The sequence below is a fragment of the Leuciscus leuciscus genome (assembly GCF_965113295.1).
Source record: "Leuciscus leuciscus genome assembly, chromosome: 8".
Lineage (NCBI taxonomy): Eukaryota > Metazoa > Chordata > Actinopteri > Cypriniformes > Leuciscidae > Leuciscus > Leuciscus leuciscus.
The window spans coordinates 26,831,207-26,857,904 of record NC_138732.1 but is presented as its reverse complement, the minus strand read 5'-3'; the positions used below and the strand labels follow the sequence as shown (position 1 = coordinate 26,857,904).

General features: G+C 40.4%; 1 protein-coding gene across 1 annotated transcript; it reads right to left on the bottom strand.

Moving 5' to 3' along the window:
* ctbp1l (C-terminal binding protein 1-like) lies at positions 1 to 26,698 on the bottom strand. The gene is made up of 11 exons (XM_082177741.1): positions 26,540 to 26,698; positions 25,470 to 25,527; positions 25,080 to 25,243; positions 14,508 to 14,662; positions 14,289 to 14,433; positions 13,989 to 14,195; positions 8,019 to 8,233; positions 5,211 to 5,341; positions 4,932 to 5,059; positions 3,882 to 4,002; positions 1 to 3,783 (listed from the first exon to the last, which is right to left on the bottom strand). The coding sequence occupies exons 3-11, from the start codon at positions 25,135 to 25,137 to the stop codon at positions 3,594 to 3,596; spliced, it is 1,350 nt and encodes a 449-aa protein (XP_082033867.1). The 5' UTR covers positions 25,138 to 25,243; positions 25,470 to 25,527; positions 26,540 to 26,698; the 3' UTR covers positions 1 to 3,593.

Here is a 26,698-nt window from a genome sequence, read left to right as displayed (position 1 = left end):
TTTAATCTTTAGGATTTTATTAAAATACCTTGTGGAATTTACCATCAGAGGTTACCATCACAAACATGATTGTTTTCTAATAAAAAAAAAAGTAAACAAAAACAAAAGTAAAGCTTAAGAGCCTAGTTACAGGATTTTTTTTTTTTGTGTTGTTTTTACTTTTTTGCAGTCTGGTGATGGGGGGAGGGGGGAGGGGGGGGGGGGGGGGGTCAATTCACAACAAAAAGAAGGTAAGAGAAAGGAATAAAAAGTTCACATGTTGTAAAAATACATTTCCCAACTTCAACGTTACACGCAGTTCTATTAAAACATTCATTCTTCTGTTGTTAGGTGTCAGTGCGACAAATACGCAAAAAGAAAGGAGGAGAAAAGAGCGATAGAAAGGAAAAGTATCAGAGAAAGACACTCACTGTTGAAAGATGGACTGTGTAAGAGAGCTCTGGAGATCTTCATTCGGATCGAGGAAGAGTGTAACTGGCGGCTGTAGGATATGTGTGTATTATAACCCTGAGAGAGAAACTGACTTCTCCAAGTCCATATCTGTCCTCTCCAACCTCCCTTCATGGACTAGATGTAACCACACCGGCGGCTCCTGAAAGGGTCTTTCATAGTGCCCGAGCATTTCACACCTCAAGTGAAAGCCATTCGTGTTCTCTAGAAATATGCACCAAGCACACAGAGCAACATATGGCTAAATAAATCAGCTTCCTCTCTCTTTGCATGCGTGTTTGCAGGGGGAAGAGGAGAGGTCGGGGGTTTGTAGAGGAAAAAGCCCATCACAATCTACAACATTAAGGCAGCGCGGGGACCACGTGATGACGGGGGCCTTCAGACGAGAAACGGGATTCCTGGATGCGGAGAGTGAAAGTATCGAACGAGACTCATCTTGAAATGTTTCAATACAACATGTTGAACACTGAATGACACAAACTAGATCAAAATGTCTCATTTCTTGGTTTTAACACATAGCACGCACCTCTTATCGGAGATGATGCCGACGGCAAAGAAACACCACGATAATGCTAGAAGAAACTCGAAAACTTCAAAAACCTTGTAGTACAGAGAAATTTTACAGAGCAGCTATAAAGTGTTGACGAGAAAGGGCATCACTTCATCCTATGAAAAGCTGCACGTCAATCAAAATTCAACATCAAAACGTGGCCAATGGGGAAGCGAGGGGGAGGGGCCTGATAGGTTCGACCATCTCATTATCATGCATTAATCCATGAGGATTGGCAATTGAGGACGACGGCCATCTGGGGACACTTACCACAACATCACCTATCCTATCTAGAACAAACTGTTTGTAGGCAGAAAAACATCCCCAATCACACTACTGCCATTTCCAAATAAGTTTAGGACCCCTCTTTCTCAGTTTATTAACATACATGTCGACAAAGACGTGAAACTGTGCTCCTTTATACAGAAAATGACAAAAATCACAGATCAAGAACTTTCTAAAGCTAAAGCCTGAGATTCAAACTACATCTAATGAAACAATATAATAGACATCCTATGCTTGAAGGAATAAAAATAAAAAAAGCTTCATTTTGTCATTTGCAAATTAACTGATGTACTGGATAAGCAGTCGCACACGGTCACATACATGCAGACTCATTCACACCCCCTCACAAATAGGAACCTATGATCTAAAAAAGCTGTACAAAGCGAGAAAGATTTGAGCATACATTCAATATCTGTTACTGAGGTACTAGAAAGGCCTTTCTCTTCAGACGGAACGCTATCCCGAGACACTCTCCTACCTTCTTTGGAAAGCAACCAGCGTTTCAGTGACCTAGCTTTTACATTCTTTCCACCTTATCTTCTGTGCTCTAAATGGTGAAAACGCAGAGAAAACAAAGGCTGATATCATAGAAGACACCCATGCAAATGTCAAGCTCAGGGTATGACCTGCTTTAACAGTGTGGCACAGAGCTGCCACATCACCCATCCTGGGTATCTGGAAGTGTGTAGATGAGTGACAGATTGAGCAGCCCACAACAGGTCTGAACCTTCACGAGAACGCTCGCTGTGCAACCATCGGCTGAGCCCAAACCTGAGGGGGGGAAAGCAAGCCATCGCCACCTGCTGGCCATCAACGTTACTGCAGCCTCCAGAGCACAGAAGCCCCAGCTCGCCTAAACCAGGACTTCCTCCCAAAAAGGTGGATGAAGTTCAGTTTGTTTTATCAGGCCTGTATGAAAACGTATTACAAAGTGTATTAAGAGTTTTAAGTGCCTTGTGGAAAGGAGGAAGGGCAGGCGAATGCGCTACACAGTGATTTCATGGGAATCGATGGAGGGGGCGAGAGGACGAGAGCGGAGATATGAAGGGTGGAGCGGTGTGCCTCGCCACGTCAAAAAGAGAAGGCCTAATCGGAAAAGGAGGCACAAGGAGGAAGTACAGCAAGAGATAATCCAGGACAGAGAGAAGATATGGAAAACAAGGCAAATATTCTTCAAATGGCTAAGAATAAAAAAGGTGCCAATATTATCAGCTTAGCAATGGTGGATCTCAGTATGAGTCAAGGGGAGGTCAATGTTGTACGCACATTGTAAAAAGGGCATCTGTTTTTTGTTTTTGGAGGGGGAGTTGAGATGTGTCGGATATGTTTTGTTAAACCAGCTATTTTACAGTTTGTCAAATGAATATGGCTTTGTTTGAAACTTTCGTTTATGAAGATGGCAGCCTTACGAGCAATATCCCATCATCTAGCTGTTCACAAAGCAGCACAAAATAAAATTAAGTCAGCCATCACAAGACGATGGAATCTCACATATGCAATTTCAATGACACTGTTATGCAGACCTCAGGCATTACGGATGCTGAAAATCTTGTGACTTAAAGTGGAGCACATGATCAAACCCCCAACAGCTCTGGGGGTAAATCTCTCGTTTTCTGAAAGACAGAGAGAGAGGGAGAGACGATGGACAATTCTAGAAGATGCCTTCCACATGAAGAGAGAGTTAGAGGAACGCGAAACATCTGAGCTCTTCCCATGGACCGAGTTACTCTTAGCCACGGGCTATCACCATTAGCCTTGATCTCTGTTATTGAACACCAGCTGTGAAATAAACACTGATGGCTGCTGAATTTAATCAAATATGTTAGCCAGCTGTTACTTTGTTTTGATGATCAAGACGGGACAGGTTGAGAAGGTTTTATAAATTTATGCTAGGAGGAGAATGGGCAGGGGACGAAGGAAAGAAAACAAGGTCCATGCGTTTATTTCCACGCTGTTAAAACAGATTAGAAAAGAACAAAATGTAAGAAACACTACTCGGAAACAAACTCCAACTAGTCCAGAGTAGATACAATGCAAAGGAATTGGGATTTCGTAGCTTACAAATAGTGTGTATCAACCCAATTATTGAATCCTTGAGAGAAGTTATTGCTTTCTGCCAGAGTGATCAACAGAGGATACAGCGAGTGGAAATGAGGGGTACGTTTGGGGTAGAGGGTTTCACTCCTGGGTTTGTATGTGTTCTGTTGGACTGGGGTGACCCAAGGTCACACTGAAAGCAAGGGGTGTCGGTCCCCCTGGGTGAGGTGAAAGGGCATCAATCAGGGCAAAGATGGAATGTGCTGGGATGCTATTGGTCGGAAGGGATGTCTCTGTCCGCCTCTGCCTTGGAGGGTTGTCCAGGCGATGGGGTATGAGGCGGGTGTGAGACCGGGGCAATGGCGTGGGCCAGGGGCAGAGATCCAGCCACAATTCCCTCCACTCCTGCCCCGGCTCCAGGCAGCCCGCCCGCTGCTACACCAATCAGCCCTGCAGGGAACCTGCGACAGAGAGACGGTCAGTTTTAACTCTCTCAAACAACATGCTGACATACTGTAGGTAGGGCATCTAATAGCAGTCGGGACAGAGGTGTCGTCACCTATAGGCTGCAGCTCCGTTGAGTTCAGAGTGCACGGTGGTGGCCTCCATAGACGGCCACTGAGAGGCTGCCATCAAATACTCCTTATTCACACAGTTCTTCAGACTGTCCGGGATACGACCTGCGTGGACACAAGAGAGCAAGGACCATGAATGAAAGCCTCACATCAAAGACACAGGCTGTGTCATTCATTATCAGTCATTTATACAGCGTCAACACAAGAAAGGCTGATAAACTCTCAGGGCTTTAAATGTGGTTTTATGCTGATAGAACCAGCTAAGAAACCATTCTCTCATTTGAATTGGGAGTATTTTAATAAGTTATTTTAACCTCCATTTCCACAATGATTTCTTAAATTACTCCACAGACGTAAAATATTGTTAAAAGGTGGTGACACCAAAAACACCAGCATAATAAAAACGTTTTTATGAAAATCTCTTCAGAAAGAGCAAGGCCATTTTAACTAACTTGTTAGAGAGCAAAATGGAAACACCACCACAGACCCCAGACTACGAAAAGCCTACAAAGTGCTTTTTAAGCTCCTCTAACCAACACCACACCCATCTGTAAAAAAGTTCTAACTGTTAACAGTTTAAACTGTTGATTTTACTTTAAAATTGCAGACGCTGAAACTCCATATTGAAATAATAATAAACATAATAAATATTTATGTAACTACATTGCCAACAGTTTGGCCGTGAACTTGTTTGATGATCTGTTAACATTTTTCTTGAGTTACCAAACTTTTCAAATTTCAGTTGCTTAATTAACGCTGGCCTTGTCGCTGTGCAAAACGATGAAGCACTGTGTCATGTGCTTAAGTGACAGTCTTAATCTGAACATCCTCACAAAAACCTGCTGCAGCTTAATCATAACTGCACATGTAAGGATACTTAAATGTTTTGTATTACTCGTTTATTCTATGATAAGTGTTGCAAAGCATGTCAAACACGCATAGAATAAAATAAGTGAATCCTCCTGCAAAGCATTTAATTGAGCAGATATTCCCAGCAGGCGCAGGCTGATAATGAACACCTGGTGTTTTCTGACCTGTGATGGCTCTGCGCACTTCCCGCGCCGCCTCCTCTCTGGCCTCAATGGAGGCCTGTTCACTGTACCAGGATGTGTGTGGGGTACAGATAAGATTTGGGGCGTCCTTCAGTGGGCCCTGAGAGAAACTGATCAAGAAAATGGGGTAAGTGTCAGGTTAAGAAAAAAACTTGTGTATGTGTGGGGTGCAGGGTGCGGGTGGGTATCACAGGCCAATCGTTGAATGTGGATTATAAAGTTATTGGATAAGTGAAAGCAAAAAGGAAAGGTTTCTCTCACCTGAAGGGCTCTGTCTCATGGACGTCCAGCGCTGCTCCCCGTATTCTGCCCTCTTTCAGAGCCTGGGCCAACGCTTTCTCATCCACCAGACCACCACGCGCACTGTTCACTAAGAAGGCGCCCTGGCGCATCTACAAAAAAAACAATGATATATAATCACATAATCAATATAAGGATTGGTTTACCGGCAAAATACCTGAAGTGGTGCATTCCATGGACGAGGAGTCATGAACAGCATTATTAGGCCGTTTTCTACCGCTGCATGATATATTAAAACAAGGGGTGGAACGGTACATGTATTCGTATTGAACCGAGACGGTACGGGCGTCACGGTTCGGTGCATGAATACACACGGAGAATACACGGTATAAAAATAAATAAAACTCGCGTGCAAATTAATTACTGTAATGCGGAACTACTGTTAGATACGCGGGTTCTTTAGGGACACCTAATCTGTAGCTCCGCCTTAGCTCTGAAGCTCCGTGGCTATAACTTATGGGCTATAATCATAGACATAATATCTATGGCTATAATCATAGACAGGCTATAATGGACAGGCTGCGATGTCAAGTTTGCAATGCTGGAATATGTTGTGTGTGTGTGCCTGCGTGCGTGCGCGTGTGTGTTCAGAGAGGCGCGGGCGCGATCGAACAATGGAAACATAAAAACATACTCATTTTGTTCATTGGACATCATTCAAACTGCAAAGTGTTTACTTATATTTGTGTACACTCGTAATAAAACACAACATTGTGCTTTTGTCAAACTGTAACCTACAACTGTCACCCAACACAGTGAGTAAGTTAAACATTCTACATTGATTAAAAGAAAATCAAATTTGTTTTTAATGGTAGTATTATTTTATACAGAAATAAATTATTTATAATTCAGATGAGAATAAAGTTAGTGTTATTAAAATTAAGGAAAACAAATATATTGATCTGAAATATAGCAAATTAATTTTAAATTCAACATATCTCAAGGTCTTTTTGTCTTTTTATTAATTTAATTAATAAACTAATTATATAAAACTATTGGCAATGCACTACAAATAAACTGGTTCTATGCATTTACTTTATTAATAAAACTTATTTAAAGAGACATTTATTTTCCTTCGGTGGAACAGCCTACAGACATGCACAATAAAAAAAAATGCCTTCTACATTTTTGTTTTGCTTTCCCCTCCATTGTACCGAACTCGTACCGAACCGTGATGTCTGAACCGAGGTATGAACCGAACCGTGACTTCTGTGTACCGTTCCACCCCTAATTAAAACCCATTTAAAACCCAGACTATAGCATATTGCTATTGTGAATTCATAATGGCTGAAATGCAATTAAATAAACATATGCCCTGCGGGTTTAATATATATTCATTTTATTTGCACGAGGGTTGTTTGATTTATATTATGTATATTATATACTTTAACAGTGTTGTTCTATAAAACCCATATGATTACTTGCTTTAGATACTTTATTTGAACCAAATATTATTGCCTCATTGTTACGTGTATTTTAAATCATTTTAAAGGCTATTGTATGCTTGGGTCTATTTTTATTACCACACTTTTTTTTTTATACGATTACCAAAATAATCGTTAGTGACAGCCTTCCCAACTTCCCAAACTGAGCTAACTTTCAAGTTATGCAAGTAGACATAGCAACTATGAACCTAGCATCACTTTGCATGACAGTTTTTGCACAATATTATATAGTTTCATTGATTTTATTTTGTATTATAAAGCAGTATTATAACCACGCAATGTTTATCTTAATTTACTCTATTTATTTCCACGGATAATCATTCAAATTTATTTTTGCAACATAGCGCTTTCTATATTATGCATTTCTATAATAAAAATACATGATAGATCTCACCTTACAACAAATTAAGCAAAATGACTAGTAAAAATGAACAAAACTAACAGCCATATCTCTGCAAGTAGAGACTGTTTTTAGTTCAATCAATCTTTCTGCAATTTATGTATTTAGCATAAAAAAAAGAATACAATTCTTGTTAAAATAAACTGATTAAAAACATAAGATTAAAAAAGGATTGCACATCCACCCAGCAGGTGGTGATATGCACAAAGAATATAAAATTGACATAAAAAAAAAAAACAGTATTAGTATGTTGCACTTCAACTTAGTGTCCATTTCCATGTGAACTCCTGTATTTGGAGTCACTGTTGAGAATGTCTCTATGTGTATATCATGATGGGTCTTTGGAACCGATAACCTCGAGTAAGAAAGGTTTGGGTTAATCAACCAAGACTTCAGGGTTTATGTGACAGTAAGTTAACCCTGCTGTCCGCAATATTCCCCAAGAGTATGACATTTTGCACTCAAAAAGTGTGTTCACTTAATAGCAGCAACTGCAGCTTAGTAATGACTTGTGATTGAATCACTTTCAGTATTTTGCTCCTTTTAGGTTCCAGAGATAACAATGTTTGCATCTGCCACAGATGTGTTGGAAGAGTAAAACCTTTTCCCATTTATCTTGGAAATAATTGTGTAATACACACGGCATCGGCAGTTTACTTCTGAAAATTAGGCCAGATTGCCTTCATACCAACTGTGAGCCGTACTGGAGTTCACATGAACAAGATGAATAATCCAGTCCTTCATTTTCCAGAATGGGGTGCGGTCCCGTCGCATAAACCCAAGTTCAGAAAACAGCTTTCACAGAAAGCAAATGAATCAAACTCTGATGTCAAACAGACCCAGGTTCATACCGAAAGCAGTCAGAGAACCATATGGCTTCAACAGTGCTGTTAAATGAGTGTTACTAGAGAGCTGCATTTGTACCTGTTTGATGGTGAAGTCATTGATGAGGTGGTGGTTGTGTTCATTTAAGCTGCAGTGTAGCGAGACGCAGTCCGAGTGGATGAGCAGGTCCTGTAGTGTCGCCATGCGCTGGAGCCCTAGTGATCGCTCCACCCCATCCGGCAGGTACGGGTCATAGAAAATCACCCCAAACCCGAACGCCTTTGCCCTCAGAGCAACTGCCTGGCCCACACGTCCTAAAAACAGCCATCATAGGAAATTATTACTAATCTCAAATCAGTTAAAACCAGAGATTAGATTGAGGTTCATAAAATGACTCACTGATTTTCATTTTAAGGCAAGACACCCCAGGTGAAGAAAAACTAATATATCACCAAACTTCCCCAGTTGACCGTTTACATTAAGAATTACATTGTTTTATACAACAAGTTTTCTGAAAAGTTATGTTTAAATATGCAAATTTGGGCTGCACAATGTATAGAAATTATCTAAATATCACAAAAGTGCATGTCGCAATGGCTTCCAATAACTAATCTTTTAATACCTCAAAAGATTACTAAAAGTCCAAGTTTTAGGTCGATGCAGATATGCGGATACGGATTCGTGCAGCTTTTAAAGTCTACTGTCACTTTAAAAGCTGCACGAATCCGTATCCGCATATCTGCATCGACCTAAAATATACCTTTGCATATACCTTATAAACCTGCTTCTGTCTGAGTGCTTAATATTAATCAAACTACAATAGACAGAGAGAATCACTTACTGCTCTTGAAAGAATAACTTTTGTAGCTTTAATAAGAGTATATTTAATTCATACAGTGAAGATTAAGCAGTGTTTATTTGTCACATTTGATTATTTAATTTCTGTTGCTAAATAAACCTAATGTAGTTAGGTTTACACTGATGTTAAAATGAAACATACTTTATGTAATGCTACAGTAAAACACTGCTGTTCGCTTTCAAAAGTTGTAGGGATGCTAGGGATGAAACATGTATGTTGGTTATACCATTTTCAGGTTTTTTAGATATATTTAAATAGGGCTGTGAACGTTAACGCATCCAATTAATTCAATCTTTGATGCGTTAAAATAATTTAACAAATAAATTACTTAAGCATGTGAAATTGCATCATTAACAATCTGTCACGCATTAACATGATCTCAGAAGTCGTGAGTTTATCACACTGAGCTTCTACAATGGCACAAGCACCCGTAACACTGGTAGGCGTACATTTCTATCCTATTCCTAACCTTTTAATCCGACTTCGCTTCTCTGCTTGTGATTAGTGTTGTCACGATACAAAAATGATACTTTGATATCCGACTAAAATACCTCAGTACCAATACTGAATCAATACCACGGCAAAAAACTAAAACAGAAAAAGTAATTGAATAATATGACAGAAATTTATTGATTTATAAAAAATAAAAACTGACTTGACCAGTGCGTTCCTGCCCTGCATCTTTGACCATTCCCTCCCCTTTATTTAAAAAATAATTACATTCCACAGTGTGAATGTCCTTACAGAGATGTTTGCAACAATCACTATCAATCATGTTAACATTTGCCATTTAAAATTTGCTGAACAGGTTAGGGGTGGGTGATATGACCAAAATCTTTTATGATATATTTGAATATCTTTTTATTTCACAATATAGTTTTCACTTTTATTTCATCTTCATAAAAAAATAAAAATAAGCAAAGAAGCAAATTACAACAATATGACAAATACCATATAAGAAAGATATAAATGAAATAAACTTTTTATTTTTCAGGTAGGCTACGGTAGGTCTACTTAACAGTAGTCAGAAATGAAATCAAATGTAATTCATTACATTTATATAGCGCTTTTCTCGGCACTCAAAGCGCTTTACATAGAAGGGGGAATCTCCTCAACCACCACCAATGTGCAGCATCCACTTGGATGATGCGACGGCAGCCATATTGCGCCAGAACGCCCACCACACATCAGCTTACTGGTGGAGAGGAGACAGTGATGAAGCCAATCAGTGTATGGGGATGATTAGGAGGCCATGATGATGGACAGAGGCCACTGGGCAAATTTGGCCAGGATGGCAGGGTTACACCCCTACTCTTTCGTAAGACATCCTGGGATTTTTAATGACCACAGAGAGTCAGGACCTCGGTTTTACGTCTCATCCGAAGGACGTGCTCTTTTGGCAGTATAGTGTCCCCATCACTATACTGGGGCGTTAGGACCCACACAGACCACAGGGTGAGCACCCCCTGCTGGCCTCACTGACACCTCTTCCAGCAGCAACCTGGTTTTCTCAGGAGGTCTCCCATCCAGGTACTAACCAGGCTCAGCCCTGCTTAGCTTCAGTGGGCAACCAGTCTTGGGCTACAGGGTGATAGGCTGCTGACATGTAAAAAAAAAAAACACAGCAGTCTCTTCATTCTATAAACTAACTGCATTCTGACTCTTAACTCTTAATAAATATAGTTATGGTATTCAGTCAAGCAGTGGCCGGTCTTCTATTTTCTTTCATTGTTTGATTAACAGACCGCATCAGGTATATTAGGCTGCTGTCACTTTAAGACCTGCAGTGCACGAACCCAATACACTGGAACACATCCCAATTCTTTCTCAACTGTTTTTGTTCACTAAAAACATTCACGACTGTTTACTTGGAATACTCTCCAGGACGTGCATTTTTTATTTTTGACCATTCAAGCACAATAATCTGCGAAAGAGAACTGAATTTGTGATTGCATGCTGTCTGAAAGGCAGCTTTCTGTGCGCACGCTTCAGATCTGACCACAGCAGCGCTAGTAGTGCATTGAATTCTGAAAACTTTTAAACCAACACGTCAGGTGCTTTATTTTCTCATGCACGCATGTCGGCCGACTAAATCTTCTCAGTGTGTTCCGCACCGTCGGCTGAAATTGGTCCTCGTCGGCTTTGTAACGGCCGATTCGACATGTTGAATCGGCGTCGGGCCGTCGGTGAAAGAGGGAACTCTGATTGGCTGTTCAGCTTAGTGACCGGGTCAGTACACGAGAATAATAGCAAAAAACTGAGCAAAGTCAAAACGGTACAGATAGAAGGCTGTTCTAATGATACGTCATCTTACCTGAGTGTTCCTTGGCGAATATTTCAATATTAACATGAGAAGAGTGGAATAAAGAAAGTGTTTAGCAGGATTGATATTCAAAACGGTAAGCACGCACTGCTTTGTTTACTGTTTAACTGCAGCCGGCAGCGTCGGTTTCCCTTTTTGAATGACAAATATATCTGCAGAAATAGACAGCTGTCTCATTTACACGCAGGCGCAGAACACGCATTCTAGCTAACAGTTGGCTGTAGGACACCCCTAGTGTTCAAAAGCAGCTTTTTACCCCGACGCGAGGCGACAACACAGTCGGCTTTCATCAGCACTAGTTCGTCGGCGTCGGCTTGGTGTGTTCCAGGCTGTCAATCCATCATGCATTGCGCGGATACGTTTTACTCCCTGGAGTGGAAGCAGAGCTCTGCACACACACCCTGACCCCTCCTGCTGTCACACATCAACGAGTCATTCTTTAAGTACCGGCACTTATAAAATGTGGTATCGTACCATTTTTAATAACAGGGTATTGTGATACCTCACTAGTACCGGTTTATTGTGCAACACTATTTGTGATTAAATCATTTTAAGCCACTTAAACTCCGGGAAAGTTCAGTCCAGTTATACAGCAAGCAAATTCATTCAAACAATCAGTCCAAAAAAAAGCAATTATGTAAAAAGAAAATCAGGCTTAATACATCAGAGATGGCAGAGAACAGCGACTTGCGGCCAGTTTTCAGTTAATTATGTCTGTTTAGCTTTAAAACACAAGCTCTGTCATATTCTGTGATTGTTTCTGAAGAGCGAGTGCCGTCCCGCATCGCGCTGTGTGAAATACAGACTAAACAGAACTTCTAAACATCCCACTGCTGGAATGCAAGCTACATTTCTCAGCTGAATAAAGCAAACCAGCGTATCGCTAGTAAAGTTTTGATGGATGCGGCTTGTAATCAAGGTAAAGAGGATTGCGGTGACTTACAGGAGTCGCACAGTAAGTGCCCAAGTCCGTTATATTGATGAGCAAGCAAACAAATGTTTTTATCTGTCATGTGCATGTTGCTGTGTTTAGTAATTCTGAATGGATCTATGTAGGTACAGTATATACATGCAGTCAGGTCAAGGCAGTTGGTTAGTTTTTTTTTGTGGCATCACCACGTGGTCCTGTTTGGTATGACATGTCTAAAATGTAAACAAGCTCTTTGCTCTTGCACTGTACACATACTGTACACTGAATTCAGAAAAGTTCAATCGCGTAAATTTTTTTTAAATCTATTGACAGACTTAAAGCATTATCATAACGCATACTGCATTGTTTAACGAGCCATCGCATTTTTCTTCAATGTCGTGCAGCCCTAATGCAAGTTAAGCATAATCTAAATTAATATGCACTAATTTGCATACAATTCCACAACAGAAATCCTAACATTTGATAAAGCCTTGTTCAAAATTCTTTTTTCATTTTATTGACATAATATAGATTTCGGATATCTCTCATCACTCATAAATAAGAAAATACCACCAGAAAAAGAAAATGAGCATGTACAAATAAAACATTGTATAAAATTTAGCAAATTATACATGAACAAATCTCTCTGTAATAGAGAGAAACACAAAACGGTATAGTTTGGAGTATGTGCTGACGAAGAAAAATCTCATTTTGAGAAAAGCACCTTTAAAAATATTTATTGTAATTAAAAAAAAAAAAAAAAAAAAAAAAAGTAAGGGTATTTTGGACGTTTTCTTTCCTCTAGTCTGAAACAACTTGTTATGAAAAGCTAAACAGACCAAAATCTGAAAGTGCATAAAGCATTTTTTGACTGTAGTGTCTTGCTTAAATCTTCTTTAGTGAATTAATATTTAAATAAATTCTCCATTAATATTTAAATGCTGCTGTTCGTCATGTTTTATACTTCGTTATACAACTTCTATTGTAGTTATATATTAGAGTTGTCACTTTACGTTCGAAAATCGATTGCACAATCGATCGGACCAACCAACACAAGTTTCGAAAACGAAAATAGGGAATCGATTTTAACGGCCTTCTCTCGGAGCGCGTCCAGCTCGTCATGATACGCCCGCAGCGAACGCGCGTAACAGCAACTGCAGGCTCTGATAAACACGTATAACAGCAAATTATCCTTCTCTTTTTACTACAAAAATGTGAATTCTGCCGGTATTCAGACAGTCTCATGCATAAAGATACAGATTCGGGCTACGGTCTACAATCGCCTACGTAGGTGACATTTGTTTGACATTTCTATGGTAAATGGTAAATGGACTGCATTTATATAGCGCTTTCACAGACCTATGGCCACCAAAGCGCTTTACATAGCCTCACATTCACCCATTCACACACCAACGGCGGTGTCAGCCATGCAAGGCGCCATCCAGCTTGTCGGGAGCAGCTGGGGTTAGGTGTCTTGCTCATGGACACCTCGACACTTGGTCAGGTGGAACCGGGGATTGAACCACCAACCTGAACCACCCATGTTGAAGCCTGCAGTAATGTTTTTCATTGATGTTATGGCAATCCACTCTGCTTATTGTTTTTCGAGAATGTTGCACTCCTGTTTGTCATTGTGCACGAAACTTCACGCCAATAAATCATCAGAAATATTGCTGACTTGTGCGCGTCTCAAGCGCGGCGCGCCCTCTTTACGTTCGTCCTAATGCCTGTTAGTTGTCCGTGGATTTGCCTATATTTGGCGTTTAAAATGGAAACGTCTTTAGACATGGGAAAATCGATTTTACAATCGATTCAATGAACACTTATGTCTCAAAAATCGAACAGGATTTTTTCACAAAAGTGACAGCCCTATTATATATATTGAGTATAAACATGCTGTCAGCGGTCACCTTAACTGATTCATTCATACAGCCTTGGTTTTCCTGCCAGCCCTGATTTAATCATATCAGGACTCACCCAGTCCGATGATGCCCAACGTTTCCCCTCGAATACGCGCAGCTCCTCCGGCCACCTCCCGGATCTGCTCCACGCTGGAGGCACGGGTGCCCTCACGCAGAGCCTGATGCATCCAGGTGACGCGGCGATACAGATTCAGAATTAGACACATGGAAGTGTCTGCCGTCTCCTCCACAGACGAGGCTGGCACATTACACACTGCTATACCTGTTTAAGATGGAGAACCAGTTTAAACGGTCAGTCTGACTGAAACTCATTCAATCAAACATGATCATTTCACAACACAGGAACAAAACTCACCCAGCTCTGCTGCAGCTTTTATATCAACATTGTCAAATCCACTGCCAATCCTCACAATGACCCGAAGACCTTTAAACTTGTCCAGGTCGTCTCGCGAGAGTGTAATGGTGTGATAGAGCAAAGCGCCAACAGCCTCATTTAGGACCTGCAGCAGAACAAAAACCCATTATATACGGACTGTATAAAAGCCTTGGATATGGGCACAACATGTGACATTACCTTCTCGTGGATCTCCTGTGTGGACTGGGCATCACAGAAGGCCACGGTGGCCACGTCCTTCAGGATGGGCATCTCCACAGTACAGTCCCGCCCATCCAGCAGTGCCACCAGAGGACGAGGGTGCATGGGCCCATTGAGGATGGGTGGTCGAATACCTGCAGGACACCAAAGATCACCTTAATCATTTCTTACACGTAATGGAAACACAAATTTTTCATCAAATTACCACAATTCTCATCACAAACACTACATGTCCTTGTCCAAACATTTTTAAATGAGTACAGTAAAGCAGCACCTCAACTCGAACAGCCAATGAGAACATACACCAAAGCTTATGGATACTAGTAGGGATGCTCCGATCAATCGGCATCGGCCGAAAATAGCATTCTATGACTTGATCGGGAGTCACTACAATAAGCCGATCTCACCAACCGATCGCAAATTGATAACATCAGACTTTAGCGTCGCAGTCATGTCATCACCAGTGTGGAGTTATTACGCGTTCTCAAGAACCAATGAACTTATCTTACTGGGCTTGAATGGTCAAACACACACATGTGACAAAATGCCCATCTTAGCAGGTACACAGTCATTTATTAGGGGTGTGAATCGTCACCGCTCTCACGATTCAATTCGATTATCATCATGATGCATCGCAATACTACTGCACATGGCTACATGTTTGTCAATGAATACAGCAGTCAGATATATGAACTCTCTTTTTATTTGATCTGCTCCAAGTACATACACTTCCTAATGTAGTCAAACAAAACTTAAGTCTGAACACGGCAGACAACCGGAGCATTTACAACTAATAAACACTTGTAAATACTAAAAACACATGAAACTGTCTTGTGTACTTGAGTTACAATAACGCTCACACACGACACGCACATTTACACACTCGCGCACACACACACGCTGTAAATGTTATAATAGTGGGTGCTTTTTTTATTACTTGATTTTGTGTTTCGCCTCTCTCCGCCTTTTTACGCTAGAGAGACAAGCACGTGTGCGACGAATGAGGTCATAAACGTCAATAGGCTCTAATCGATTATGAATCACCATTGATGCAGAATCGTCCACATCGCAACGCATCTTAGAAATTAATTTCCACACCCCTATTGTTTATGTCTTAAGTGAACAAACAGTGTATTCGGTGTTGAAGTGAAAGCAGGCTAATAAAGATGCTGCCGTCCTTGCCATTCATGTTAATCAAACATTCTCTCATTGCTCTCAACTAAATCACTTTTGTGAAGATTATGCACTGTCTTCGTACAGTGCATTTGATTACTTTATGCAATTTATGTTGTATTTCGATTCACTACAGCCGCATGCGTTTTAGATGAAGAGAGGAATAGATGGACTATATTCCCAAAATGCAGAAAAGCTCGATTTTATAAAGAGAATCCCGTCTACTAAGTAGGACGTAGGAAGGAAGAAATACTCGGCACTTGCTGAATAATATTCCTGATCAGAACACTCATTTTGTAGTTGCAGCGTTTCTTTTTGTTTTTGTCCTCAGTCACATATTGGACAATGTTTAATTACACCTTATGGGTTGTAATTATGTTCACTTTGACATTAAGTCTTGTAAGCTCTTTAATAAGCCAGAGTATCCTAATATGGATAATGTATTGCATAAGCCCTGTTTTAAAGGCCTATCAAATTGTTCATTACAAAAGTAATATTTGTTGTGCTTATTTATTTGATTCTCAAATAAAACAACAATCTATATCATTAATGTAAATAACATCTGTTTTTTTCCCAACATTATTTAAAAAAAAATTTAAATAAACTGACATTCAAGAGAGCGCTTAATTATTACTTGCATAAAGCTTGAATGATCAGGATCGGTATCAGCCAATCATGATGACAAAAAAAATGTATCTGTATCGGCTGCAAAAATCCTGATCGGAGCATCCCTAGGTACTAGTCGTGTTAGTAAACAACAGCAGCATCTGCCATCGTTTGCAACCAAGATGACATTAACTTCAACGTTCATTACATCAGATTAGCAGATTAACCAGCATTAAATAAATGAATCCTGTAAAAACATCCATGCATTATGAGAAGCAAAACCAAATATTCTCAAGCCTTTCAAGACTATCAGCATTTCTTTTTACCAAACAGATGACGGATTATTTATGTCAACAAAACGTCCATATCAAATGACACCAACCTATTACAAAGCCAGAAGAGATTTATCATGTTTTGAATGTTAGTGGTTTGATCAATTCCAGGAAATATTTTATGGTTGTTAGAATTATGGGGCAAGACAACAGCTAACAACAACTCCCGGGTCCAACCCAACCCCCCCAACCTGACAAACGAAAGTGTGAGCAGGGGACAGAGGGAGGGAAGGAGATGAGGAAAGGGGGCAGGGAGTCTTCACATGACTCATAATGACCTACATTCAGCAGACTGGAAGCTAAATTATCTTTGTCTCCATACTGCTAAACCATCACTAACTACTTCAGGTTTAATACATCAAAAATAGAAATGTCTAAATGTAACAGAGGGGAGGGGAACAGGAAAACAAGCCCCCCACCCCCACCCCAAAGTGCACAGTCAATCCTGCATGGAGCCATAGCCTACATATGCATATCAACATTTTTAGATGTTGCATCATTACTTATTTTAATAGTGATGGTTCACTCAAAACGGTCATTATTCACACACCCTCATGTCGTTCTTAGGTTTCTTTCTTCTGTGGTACATAAAAGAAGATCATTTGAAGAATGCTGGTAACAGTTTTAGTCACCACTGATTTTCGTTGTATGGACAAAAACAACTTCTTTTGTGATCCATAGAAGAATGTCAGTCATACATGTTTGCAGTAATTAGTGTGAGAACATTTCATAAACGTTCAAAATAGTTTAACTTTTGAGAGCCCTGCATTCTTGTCCACTGCACTCCATCTAGCTGCAGTTCAGCACAAGTAGTTTCGCACATCCCTATTTAGAGATAAAAATGATTTCTTAAAGTGATTAGATTCAATGCAACCGTTACAATCTCAATTGTTAAAAAAAATAAAAATCAATTACGCTTTAAATTTGTTTTAAAAACAAATTCTTGCAGAGAGTTTTAGTGTGATCATCTAAAGATCTCGGTTTTCTGTAAAGGCCATGAAAGTTGTGCAATAACTTCATAGATATTTATCACATTCATTTTGCTACCTATCTATTAGTTACCCTACTGAAGGTCCGAGCTTCCCTTCCAAATTTCATCAAGTGTCTAGTGGTCCATTTTGAATACATATAGATTTGAACATGCCTAGTAAGAACCGGTCACTTACAAATGCACCTCGGCACACACTTTATTTTAGATTGACAACGTAATGGTGAACACAAAGGGGAGGGAGACAGTACAAAGATGCCGTGACAATGCAATACAGCATCATTACCAGGCAAAATGCCAAATTAAAGATGATTGGTCATGGTCATACAGACTAAAGTCATAGACAGCCATCAGCGCTGCATTTACGGCACATGACAGGGACAGACTTAAAGGCAAATATTTTAGTACAGTGTCACAACTGACTGTAAAAAAAGGGGCAGAGATGTCATTTTTGTTCATATTCAAAGACAGCAGCACAGCACTTTAAAAAAAAAAAAATTAGCAGGGTAAAAAGCTGACATATCAGACAATGAGGAACTTCTGCCTGTTACAGCCAAATGCAGAACAACTACAGGAAGGACATTTTTGAGCAAAGGCAAAAACAAATCCAGCCTGGGACGAATTCCTGAAATGTACGGTTCTTGGGACGAGACAGGAAAGGATGCAAGAGGAGAACTTAATTAATCTGTATCATCAGATTCCCATCATGCATCAGGATGTTCTGTGTACCGCGATCATTAAACTGCATTACATAACGAACAGTGTTACAAATGGCAAAATTCATTGTGGCATCACCAAATCTGCCCAATTTTAAGAGAAATTAAGAGAGGCAGTTCAGGGAATGCAGTGTAATGCCAGAAGTATCGATTAACAAGGTGTGGGATTTCGCCCGTCATTTAATTACGATCTCATTATCACACTCGTCTAAGAACAGCTGTGGGGGGAAAAGGGGTGTTAAACCGTTCATCCAAGAACTCACAACCCCCGAAACCTATTTCTACTGAACGATGCTCGTGTAAATCCGAACAGCCATGTTACATTCTATGATTTTAAGACCCAACGCCCCCCTTCCATCACTGACAGGTGTTGCTGCACTGGCGGCTGAGATGGGGGTGGGGTAAGACGCCTCCGTGACATTCACCAACACACACTCATGCTATCACACTCCTGTGCACAGCTAATGATTAAGGAGAGCTCCACAACGAGACCTTAAAGACAAATATTTGCACTCTTTCCCTCCAAATCAATGCTTTGTGGAAACGCACACACTGCGTGATGGCAGCACAGAGCGTTCTGGGAGTGGGAGAAACATAACATATAAAACAAGAAAGATGCAAAATGGCTGAGCGGCAAAATTCACAGTGCTCTCGCGAGGAACAATGCAAACACTTATTTCTGTAGGGTCACGGCTCGAGCGCCGGCGAGAGCACAGATGCCGTGTGTTGAGTCCGAGCCAGGCTGCATGAGAAAGAGAGAGGGCCGCAACACAAGCATGGCCATGCAAACAATGCCATTCATTCAGCGCTCATTTCTCTACTTCTCCCCCCTCCCAAACCTTCTCTCGCTCTCCCTCCCTCGCCATTTCACCCCCCACATGGTCCTCACACACACACACGGTCTCAAGGAGAGGGGGGGAAGGGTGGGTGGATGATAATACAGCTGCACCACACCCTGCCTCCTGCTTGGCCAACACACACACACACTCTTGCTCAAGCTGCAAGGACATGCACTATAAGCGGCAAAAAGGAAAATTACGCCTGCTGCTGACACCACACCCATGTGAATTACTCGCACTGCATCTTCAAGGCGACTCACACACATACACACACCATCAAACAGGTACACGTAGGTCCAAACCTTGCATCATGAAATCCACGCGCCTGTCTTCTCTCCCCTCCTCTCCTTCTATCGCTCTCTCTCCACCCTTTACAATCAGTGTCAGGCTGTTTTTGCCTGGCAGACACCCATCTCCCATGTCATCCACACTGGCCCCTCCCCCATGGTGACCGTCCAATCAGAGGCCTGGGCTTCGAGTGCCGGCCAACCAGCACAAACCTGCACTGCATTGACAAGCAGCACTAGAGGCAGTTAGGCAGTTGTTGTTTTTTAAAGAGACAGAGTCTTGTTCTGCTCGCATCTACATGACCTCGCTCTTCCAGAGAAACGCCTCCGGCATCCTCTCCTCCCGCCCCCCTGGCTCTCTTTTCTGCTGTCACTTGGATAAATATCACTGCCATCTGCAGCTGTTGCCATAAAACTCGGCTTAAATATCAGGAAAATGATCAGCAGAGATAGGTTTTCAAATAAAATCGCACTGCCTGAGCTGATGACAGCAATTTTCTCATAGGATGTTATCCGCAAGCAAAACAACTTGCTTTGATAAATAATATGGTTTGACCCGAGGCAACTGCTGATGACAGTGAAGCTGCCAGCTACAATCTCCATGTAAATTGAATAACGGCACAAGACACGCTCCGTATTTGAATCCGCATTTAAAATGTCACAATTAAGCAATAAAATACAAGAGGCTGTGATATAGGCTTAATATAGTCATTGCAAAGGGCACAATGTGAGCCAAGACTGGAAATTAAGAAGCATTTTTTATTTATTTATTCAGAACTAGTTTCATTTTTTATTTATTTATTTATTTATGTTCTGGAACGACCTTCGGTCAATGTGGAATTCTTTAAAATTACTAAAGCATTGTTAACAAAAATGTTAAGAGGGATAGTTCACCCAAAAAGGAAAATTCTATCATCATTAGTCATGTTGTTCCAAACCTGTAAGAGTTTTTCTTCTGATGAACACAAAAGAAGATATTTTAAAGAATATAAGTATCCAGACAGTAACGACACCCACTGACTTACATAGTATGAGGGAGAAAAAGTACTATAGAAGTTCAATGGGTGTCGTCAACTGTCTGGATACTGATATTCTTTAAAATATCATCTTTTGTGTCCATCAGAAGAAAAACTCATGCAGGTTTGGAACAACATGAGGGCGAGTAAATGACAGAATTTTCATTTTTGGTGAACAATCCCTTTAAGAAACCAATATCAATAAATGTTTGACGTTTCTTATATTTAAACAGCGCAGCTTAAAGGTGGTATCAGTGATTTCAGGCCCAAAAAACAAATGGTTTAGCCAAACACTCAAAACCAAAACAAATAGTGTTCCAACCAATCACCGACAGGGGGAGGGTGTTGTGAGGTTTTGTGCTCGTGCACGGCTGCACGCGAAGTCAGAGCTGAAGAAAAAGCTGGCTCAAAACCTCACAGCACCCTCCCCCTGTCGGTGATTGGTTGGAACACTATTTGTTTTGGTTTTGAGTGTTTGGCTAAACCATTTGTTTTTGTGTGCAGATCTCAGAGCCTAGGCTGCCTACAGAGACGCGGTTTTTGACGGCATGCTTATGGGGCGGGCAGCTAGCGGATCGTTAGGAAAGATTAGATGAATGTGATAAAAATATTTTTGGGCCTGAAATCACTGATACCACCTTTAAGGCCTTATTGCTTTAAGAAATTGTGACCACAATAAAAACATTAGAGACCATTTAAAAATCTTACCAAAGAAATGCATAAAGTGTCATCCATCTATCAACATTTGCAATGTAATGGAAGCAGCAAAACATATTTTCATCCTTATTGTGTCGTACATCCGAGTAAAAGATTATCAAACAAAAAAGAAGTAGGCCGTGTACTTTGTTCTATGCATCGGTTATTCACTCTGGATTTTGAGATGTGTTTGTTGCACTCAAAAGTAGAGGCAGATGAACGTGAGCTTGTGAGTTTAAGTGACTAAATGATTGGAGCAGTTTCTCACACGCCACCAGAGAAAAGTCTGTTGTTTACACCAGAAGATCCATTTATGACATTGTGATTAAAAACATATGCTTGGATGAGTTGTTTATGAACCTTAACATGTATTAGAAAATAAATAGAGTGAAATTTCATTTCATGCCAAAAACTTCAAATTTCCCATATTTCAACTATTTAACAGGTAACCTTCATGACATTTATACAAAGATTCAAGATTCAAATAACATGTCAAATTGACCCGCGAGGGAAGGATTTGTTACTTTTTTTAAATTCAACCACAAAACTCCTCGAATCCATTACATTTTTTTTGGTGTGTGTATTTGTGGTTCAAGTGCGACAAAAGTCCTGGGGTCTTGGACCCCTTCCGATGAACACTAAATTTTTAATTTCCCAAAAATATTTCCGGGTCAAAATGACCCGAGGGAAGGATGAGGATGTGTTGATGTAATTTCAAAAGAAACAGGACGACAGGGCGGAACTAATCAATGATGAAAATCCAAAACAAATTTCATTATCGATTATTCGCGTCTGCCCACCGTGCTCAGAAAACTTCTGCAAGTAGTGTCAAATTACAGCACTGAATAACATATAGTGGAGGAAACAGAGTGAGCTGCTCCTGGAAAGGTATGTGACCCAAGCTGCCCAAACCATGAGAAATCTTTATTTTAAGCTTCAAGCTAATGCATTAACGTAATGCTTAACATGGCTTGCCCAGTCATGGCTTGCCTTTGATAGATGCGTGTGCTATTTAATGTGGGTTATGTTTCCTTAGCACAAAACGTTCATTTTACGGTTATTTATATCCTTATCTGTAAGTGTTACAAATTCACGCAAGTATTTCAATTTTGCATGAAAGCCTCGTCCTGACAGTCTACGTCAAACTTCAAACTTTACTGAACGAGTAAATAACAACATAACAAACGGGACGCATTCGAGAGGGAGACAATTAATATTCAGAGCAAAAATATTCAGTTTGCTGGAATATCTGTTGTTGAACGTTAAATTTAGATTTAAAAATCAACATGAAATCAAGAACTTTATGAGAGTGGTAACTGTGAAGGGAAAACAGCGTGTAATTGAATATAAAAGTAAGACGTTTACAGGATAAAGAATGACAGTAACGGGTTACTGTGTCTAGAGTGAATGTGTGTGTCATTCCTCTCATCCTCTATAATAGTGCATTATGTGCACAAATGTGTGAACAAGCGACCGATTTTAGCCACAGCGTCTATTTATAATGTAGGGAGCGGGGCTTTAGATTCTAGAAAGCATTTGATTGGAGAGAAAATCAGATGACAAGCTGAAGTGCAGAGTGATGTCATCAAAATCATTGATCCGTATTGGCGGAAGTGAGAGACTAAGTTTTAAATGCTTGTATCTTCTAAATGCGAATGTTGTCATTGTTTTGGAGCACACTAGCTTATAGATAACAGTAAAGCTAACAAGTTCATACTAAACGCCAAAAAAAAGTGTTATTGATTTCATGGGGACTTCAAGAGATGAGTAGGGGTGACCCCGAATAGTCGAAGATTCGATGCTTCGATAGGAGGAGCCTGATTCGACAACCGATCTCACGGTCGAATCTTCGCAGAGGTGTTATGAAACGAGGATCATGCCACTTTGGCTATATGAGGGTGCTCAATGTCTGATTTCACATAGAACTACCGGTTTTCTGTCAATACGTTAATATTCAGCCTATTATGATAATGCTGTATATAAAAATGTGCAAAAAAAGAAGCTTTTAATAAATATTTTTTAACGTGCGTGAATAAATCCAAACACCCCGTGACAGATTTAAGTTTCACTTTCAATCCGTGACCGACAGAGGAGCGTCTTGGCGGCAAGGATTTAAATCTTTAACAATGTCTGGGATAAGAAAATCTAAAGTGTGGATGTACACCATCAGAAAGGATATTCTCCAAGGCTGGATTTAGCATCAGGAAAACCATGATCACACTTCTGCCGGCCAACGTTAACAAGTTGGTTTTCCACGGGACATTCTAAAATGCTTAACGTGAAAAAAGCTTTTAAAAAGCTTAAAAGGCACTTTAACGTGGCTTAATGTATGTACACAGTAACTTACACACTTTATTAAGAAACCATACTATGTGGAGATAAGCAGATGAACCCAGAATATGAACGCAATGCGTTCCTCCTATAGTAAAGCGTTTTCTGGCTACTATCGTTATTTTAATAGTTTCTTTATTTTTATTTTATTTATTGATCTGTCAAGGTTATCTAATCTAACTATTTGTGGCTTGTGTTTTGAATATGTGTTCCCCTGCACTTTAGGCATTTTGCACACATTTGCTCCTCATCTTGTGACTTGATTCTGATTTATTTCGTTTTGTATTTTTATTTATAAGAAAGGTATATTCTGTTCTAATTTAATTCAGTAAATTAAATGTTTATTTTTTCGGTGCATCGATGTTGTGCTGTACTTAGAGCCTTGCTCGCACAGGTAATTTAGCCGATTTAATTTGATTTGCATGTGAAATGTAAATCCTGTCTGCAGTGTGGCCTTTCTGGAGTTATGTTATTTCTTAGTTTTATTGATCCAAAATGTTTTTATACATTTTCTTCTATATCTTTGTGTGATTTTCTGTACATCGCGGCTTTGAATTGTTAAAGCCCCGCCCCCATACACATGATTCGACTATTAGTTGACTATAGGCAAGACTTGACGATTCTGATTCGACTATGAAAATCCATAGTCGGGGACAGCCCTAAAGATGAGACTATGTTCACCAAATCTAAAGACAACTAGCTTTCCCTAGATTTTATAAAAATGGCAGAAAATGGACAGGAGTTTCATTCATTCATTTAGTAGTATGTACTATATAATAAAGAACACACAGGCACTGTTTTTAATAACAGTGGTTTGAGTGTCTGTGCTGCCCGTGTCGCCCTACACAAACAGGAAGGAGAAAAGATAAGAGAACAGAGCTCAAACTGTCTAACAACTACAGCACCGGCCACACAAACACTCATGAAACAACCATATCGCCCATCCATTTCTCTATGTTTGTTAGTTCACATAGTACACTGACACTCTGCCAGTGCCAGATGATTCACTCAAGGTTTACACAGACACATTCAAATAATACATAAATCACTTCTCTATAAACATTTGGATAATACCTTTAGGTCAATACATAACAGTCCAATTATTAAAGCAAATGCAAATCTGACCAACCACAGCGTCTAGATTTAAATACAAGGTAAAACATAAAATCACGTTTTGAAGTTCAGCTCAAGACATAAAACGCAATGCTTTTCAGGCCTGTGTATCTGGTGGTGGATGCAAGGATTCACTTAAAGTCAACATGAAATCAAAATGTACCCATTTTTATGGTCTTATTGTGAAGAATTCATCAGTGCACATAATACCAAAGAGATAAAAACATTCTTTCATCAAAACCTAACAACTTGACTTAATTTAACCAACAGGTGTCTGTGAACCGCATCTCATAACCTAATCAATTCCAGTCCCACCCTAAACGCTGTCCTTGAATATCCCACATTATGGACGTAAAGTGGGTGCAAACGTCATTTATGTTGAATTTAATAGATTCGGGTTGTTGACAGTCAACAGGATATATATTGTCCATCTAATATGGTTTCATCTTCTCACCTTCACAGATGCGGTCCAGTCTCTGCCGCTTCACTTTGTGCTTGTCCATCAGAGCCATCGACTGGCAGTTCTTCGGTAAGACCAGCTACGGCCACAACACGATGAGGGAGAGAGAGGGCACAGCACAGCGTTCGGTCCAGAAACCACCCAAATCCTAAAAATAGCTGTGAAGAGCAATTTCACAGGTTAAGATACAGACCGAAAGCACTTTGACCACCTAACTGCACCATGGGGGGAAAAAAATGCAAAGATAAACATGTCATGCATTTTATCTGGTGTAAAACACTGACTATTAATTCTGGAAATGTTTCACAGTGAGTCGTCTTCAACCACATAAATGACTTGATTCTTAAAAATAGTGCTGGGAAAATGTCAAATGAAACTACCCACCTGATGATGTCAAAGCCAATCAACTACTCTGCTGACGTCACGGTCTTTATAATGGCAGCTGATGAGCTGAAGGGGAGAACATCAGACAAGCATTAGCCTAGTTATGAACCAGGGCCGAGCGTAGAAAACTGTCATATTCCCTCATAATTTAAAGTTACTCATATCATCTGAGGCGTTTGAAAGAGGATAAAGGCCCATATCTCCACTAGCATTAATGTTGTAGTACCTCAACGAGGCTACCTTTTCAAACTCGCTACCATTTCAGTGAACCATTTGATACTTAAACTAAATAACCGTAAAACGAACGAATGAGCGCGTTTTCAGAAACAAAATTATTTAGCATGTCACGTTGTTTTGAGCGCTCAGTTGATAACTTCGTGATTATTAACTTCAGTCTCATTTCGCTTAGTTATTTCTCTCTCATGATGCTCAATGAACAAACCTGTGACTGTGTAGAGTAGTTCAGGACAGGAAAAACTACAGAAGAGCACATAAATTAAGTTAAATAGCCATCAATCCTGACAAGCGTCGTGTCGCCGCGTCTCGAGCGCGAGACTGCGCGCGGACAGTCAGTGAGCGCGAGACCAACGGCTGCGGTCTCAAACAATCGCATTTACTGGGGAAAACGTGCGGTTTCGTTGATTTTAACGGGTGCGTTGAAGTTTTGTCGCGTCCCTCGCTCGCTTCAAGTTCTCAAGTTAGCGCTGAGCTAGCTCATTAGCACATGCAGCAAGACACAATGCAAATGACTACACAATTAACCTCCAAATCCAGTAACGTTAGACAAAACACGCAAAGGAAAACATAAGAGCTTATTTGTGGTTTTTAATCGCTCTTATAACTATATTAATCTCTGATAGCGCTGTTTCTCTGACTGTGAATGTACCCACTGAGAAAGGCGCTTAGACTGGTTGCTAACTGAGCTACCAAACATTAAACACACACACACACAGAGTGTGAGAGATACAGTCATAATAACACACTGGAGTCTCACGGCACACACAATCGAGAGTCTGAAGTGCGTAATGTGTCAAAGATAGTCCAGAAGCAGGGTAACGCACCCCACTCACCCGAAAAAGCGTCTCTGAAGATTGATGTATGGGTCAGTGTGGTCACGGTAGGTGAATCAACTATTCCCCGCTATCACTCGCCATGAAATCTGCACAGAAAAGGAAGTCGAGGCCGCACAGACAACGTGCTGTGGAAAGAGCGAGCATTCAGAGCAGAGA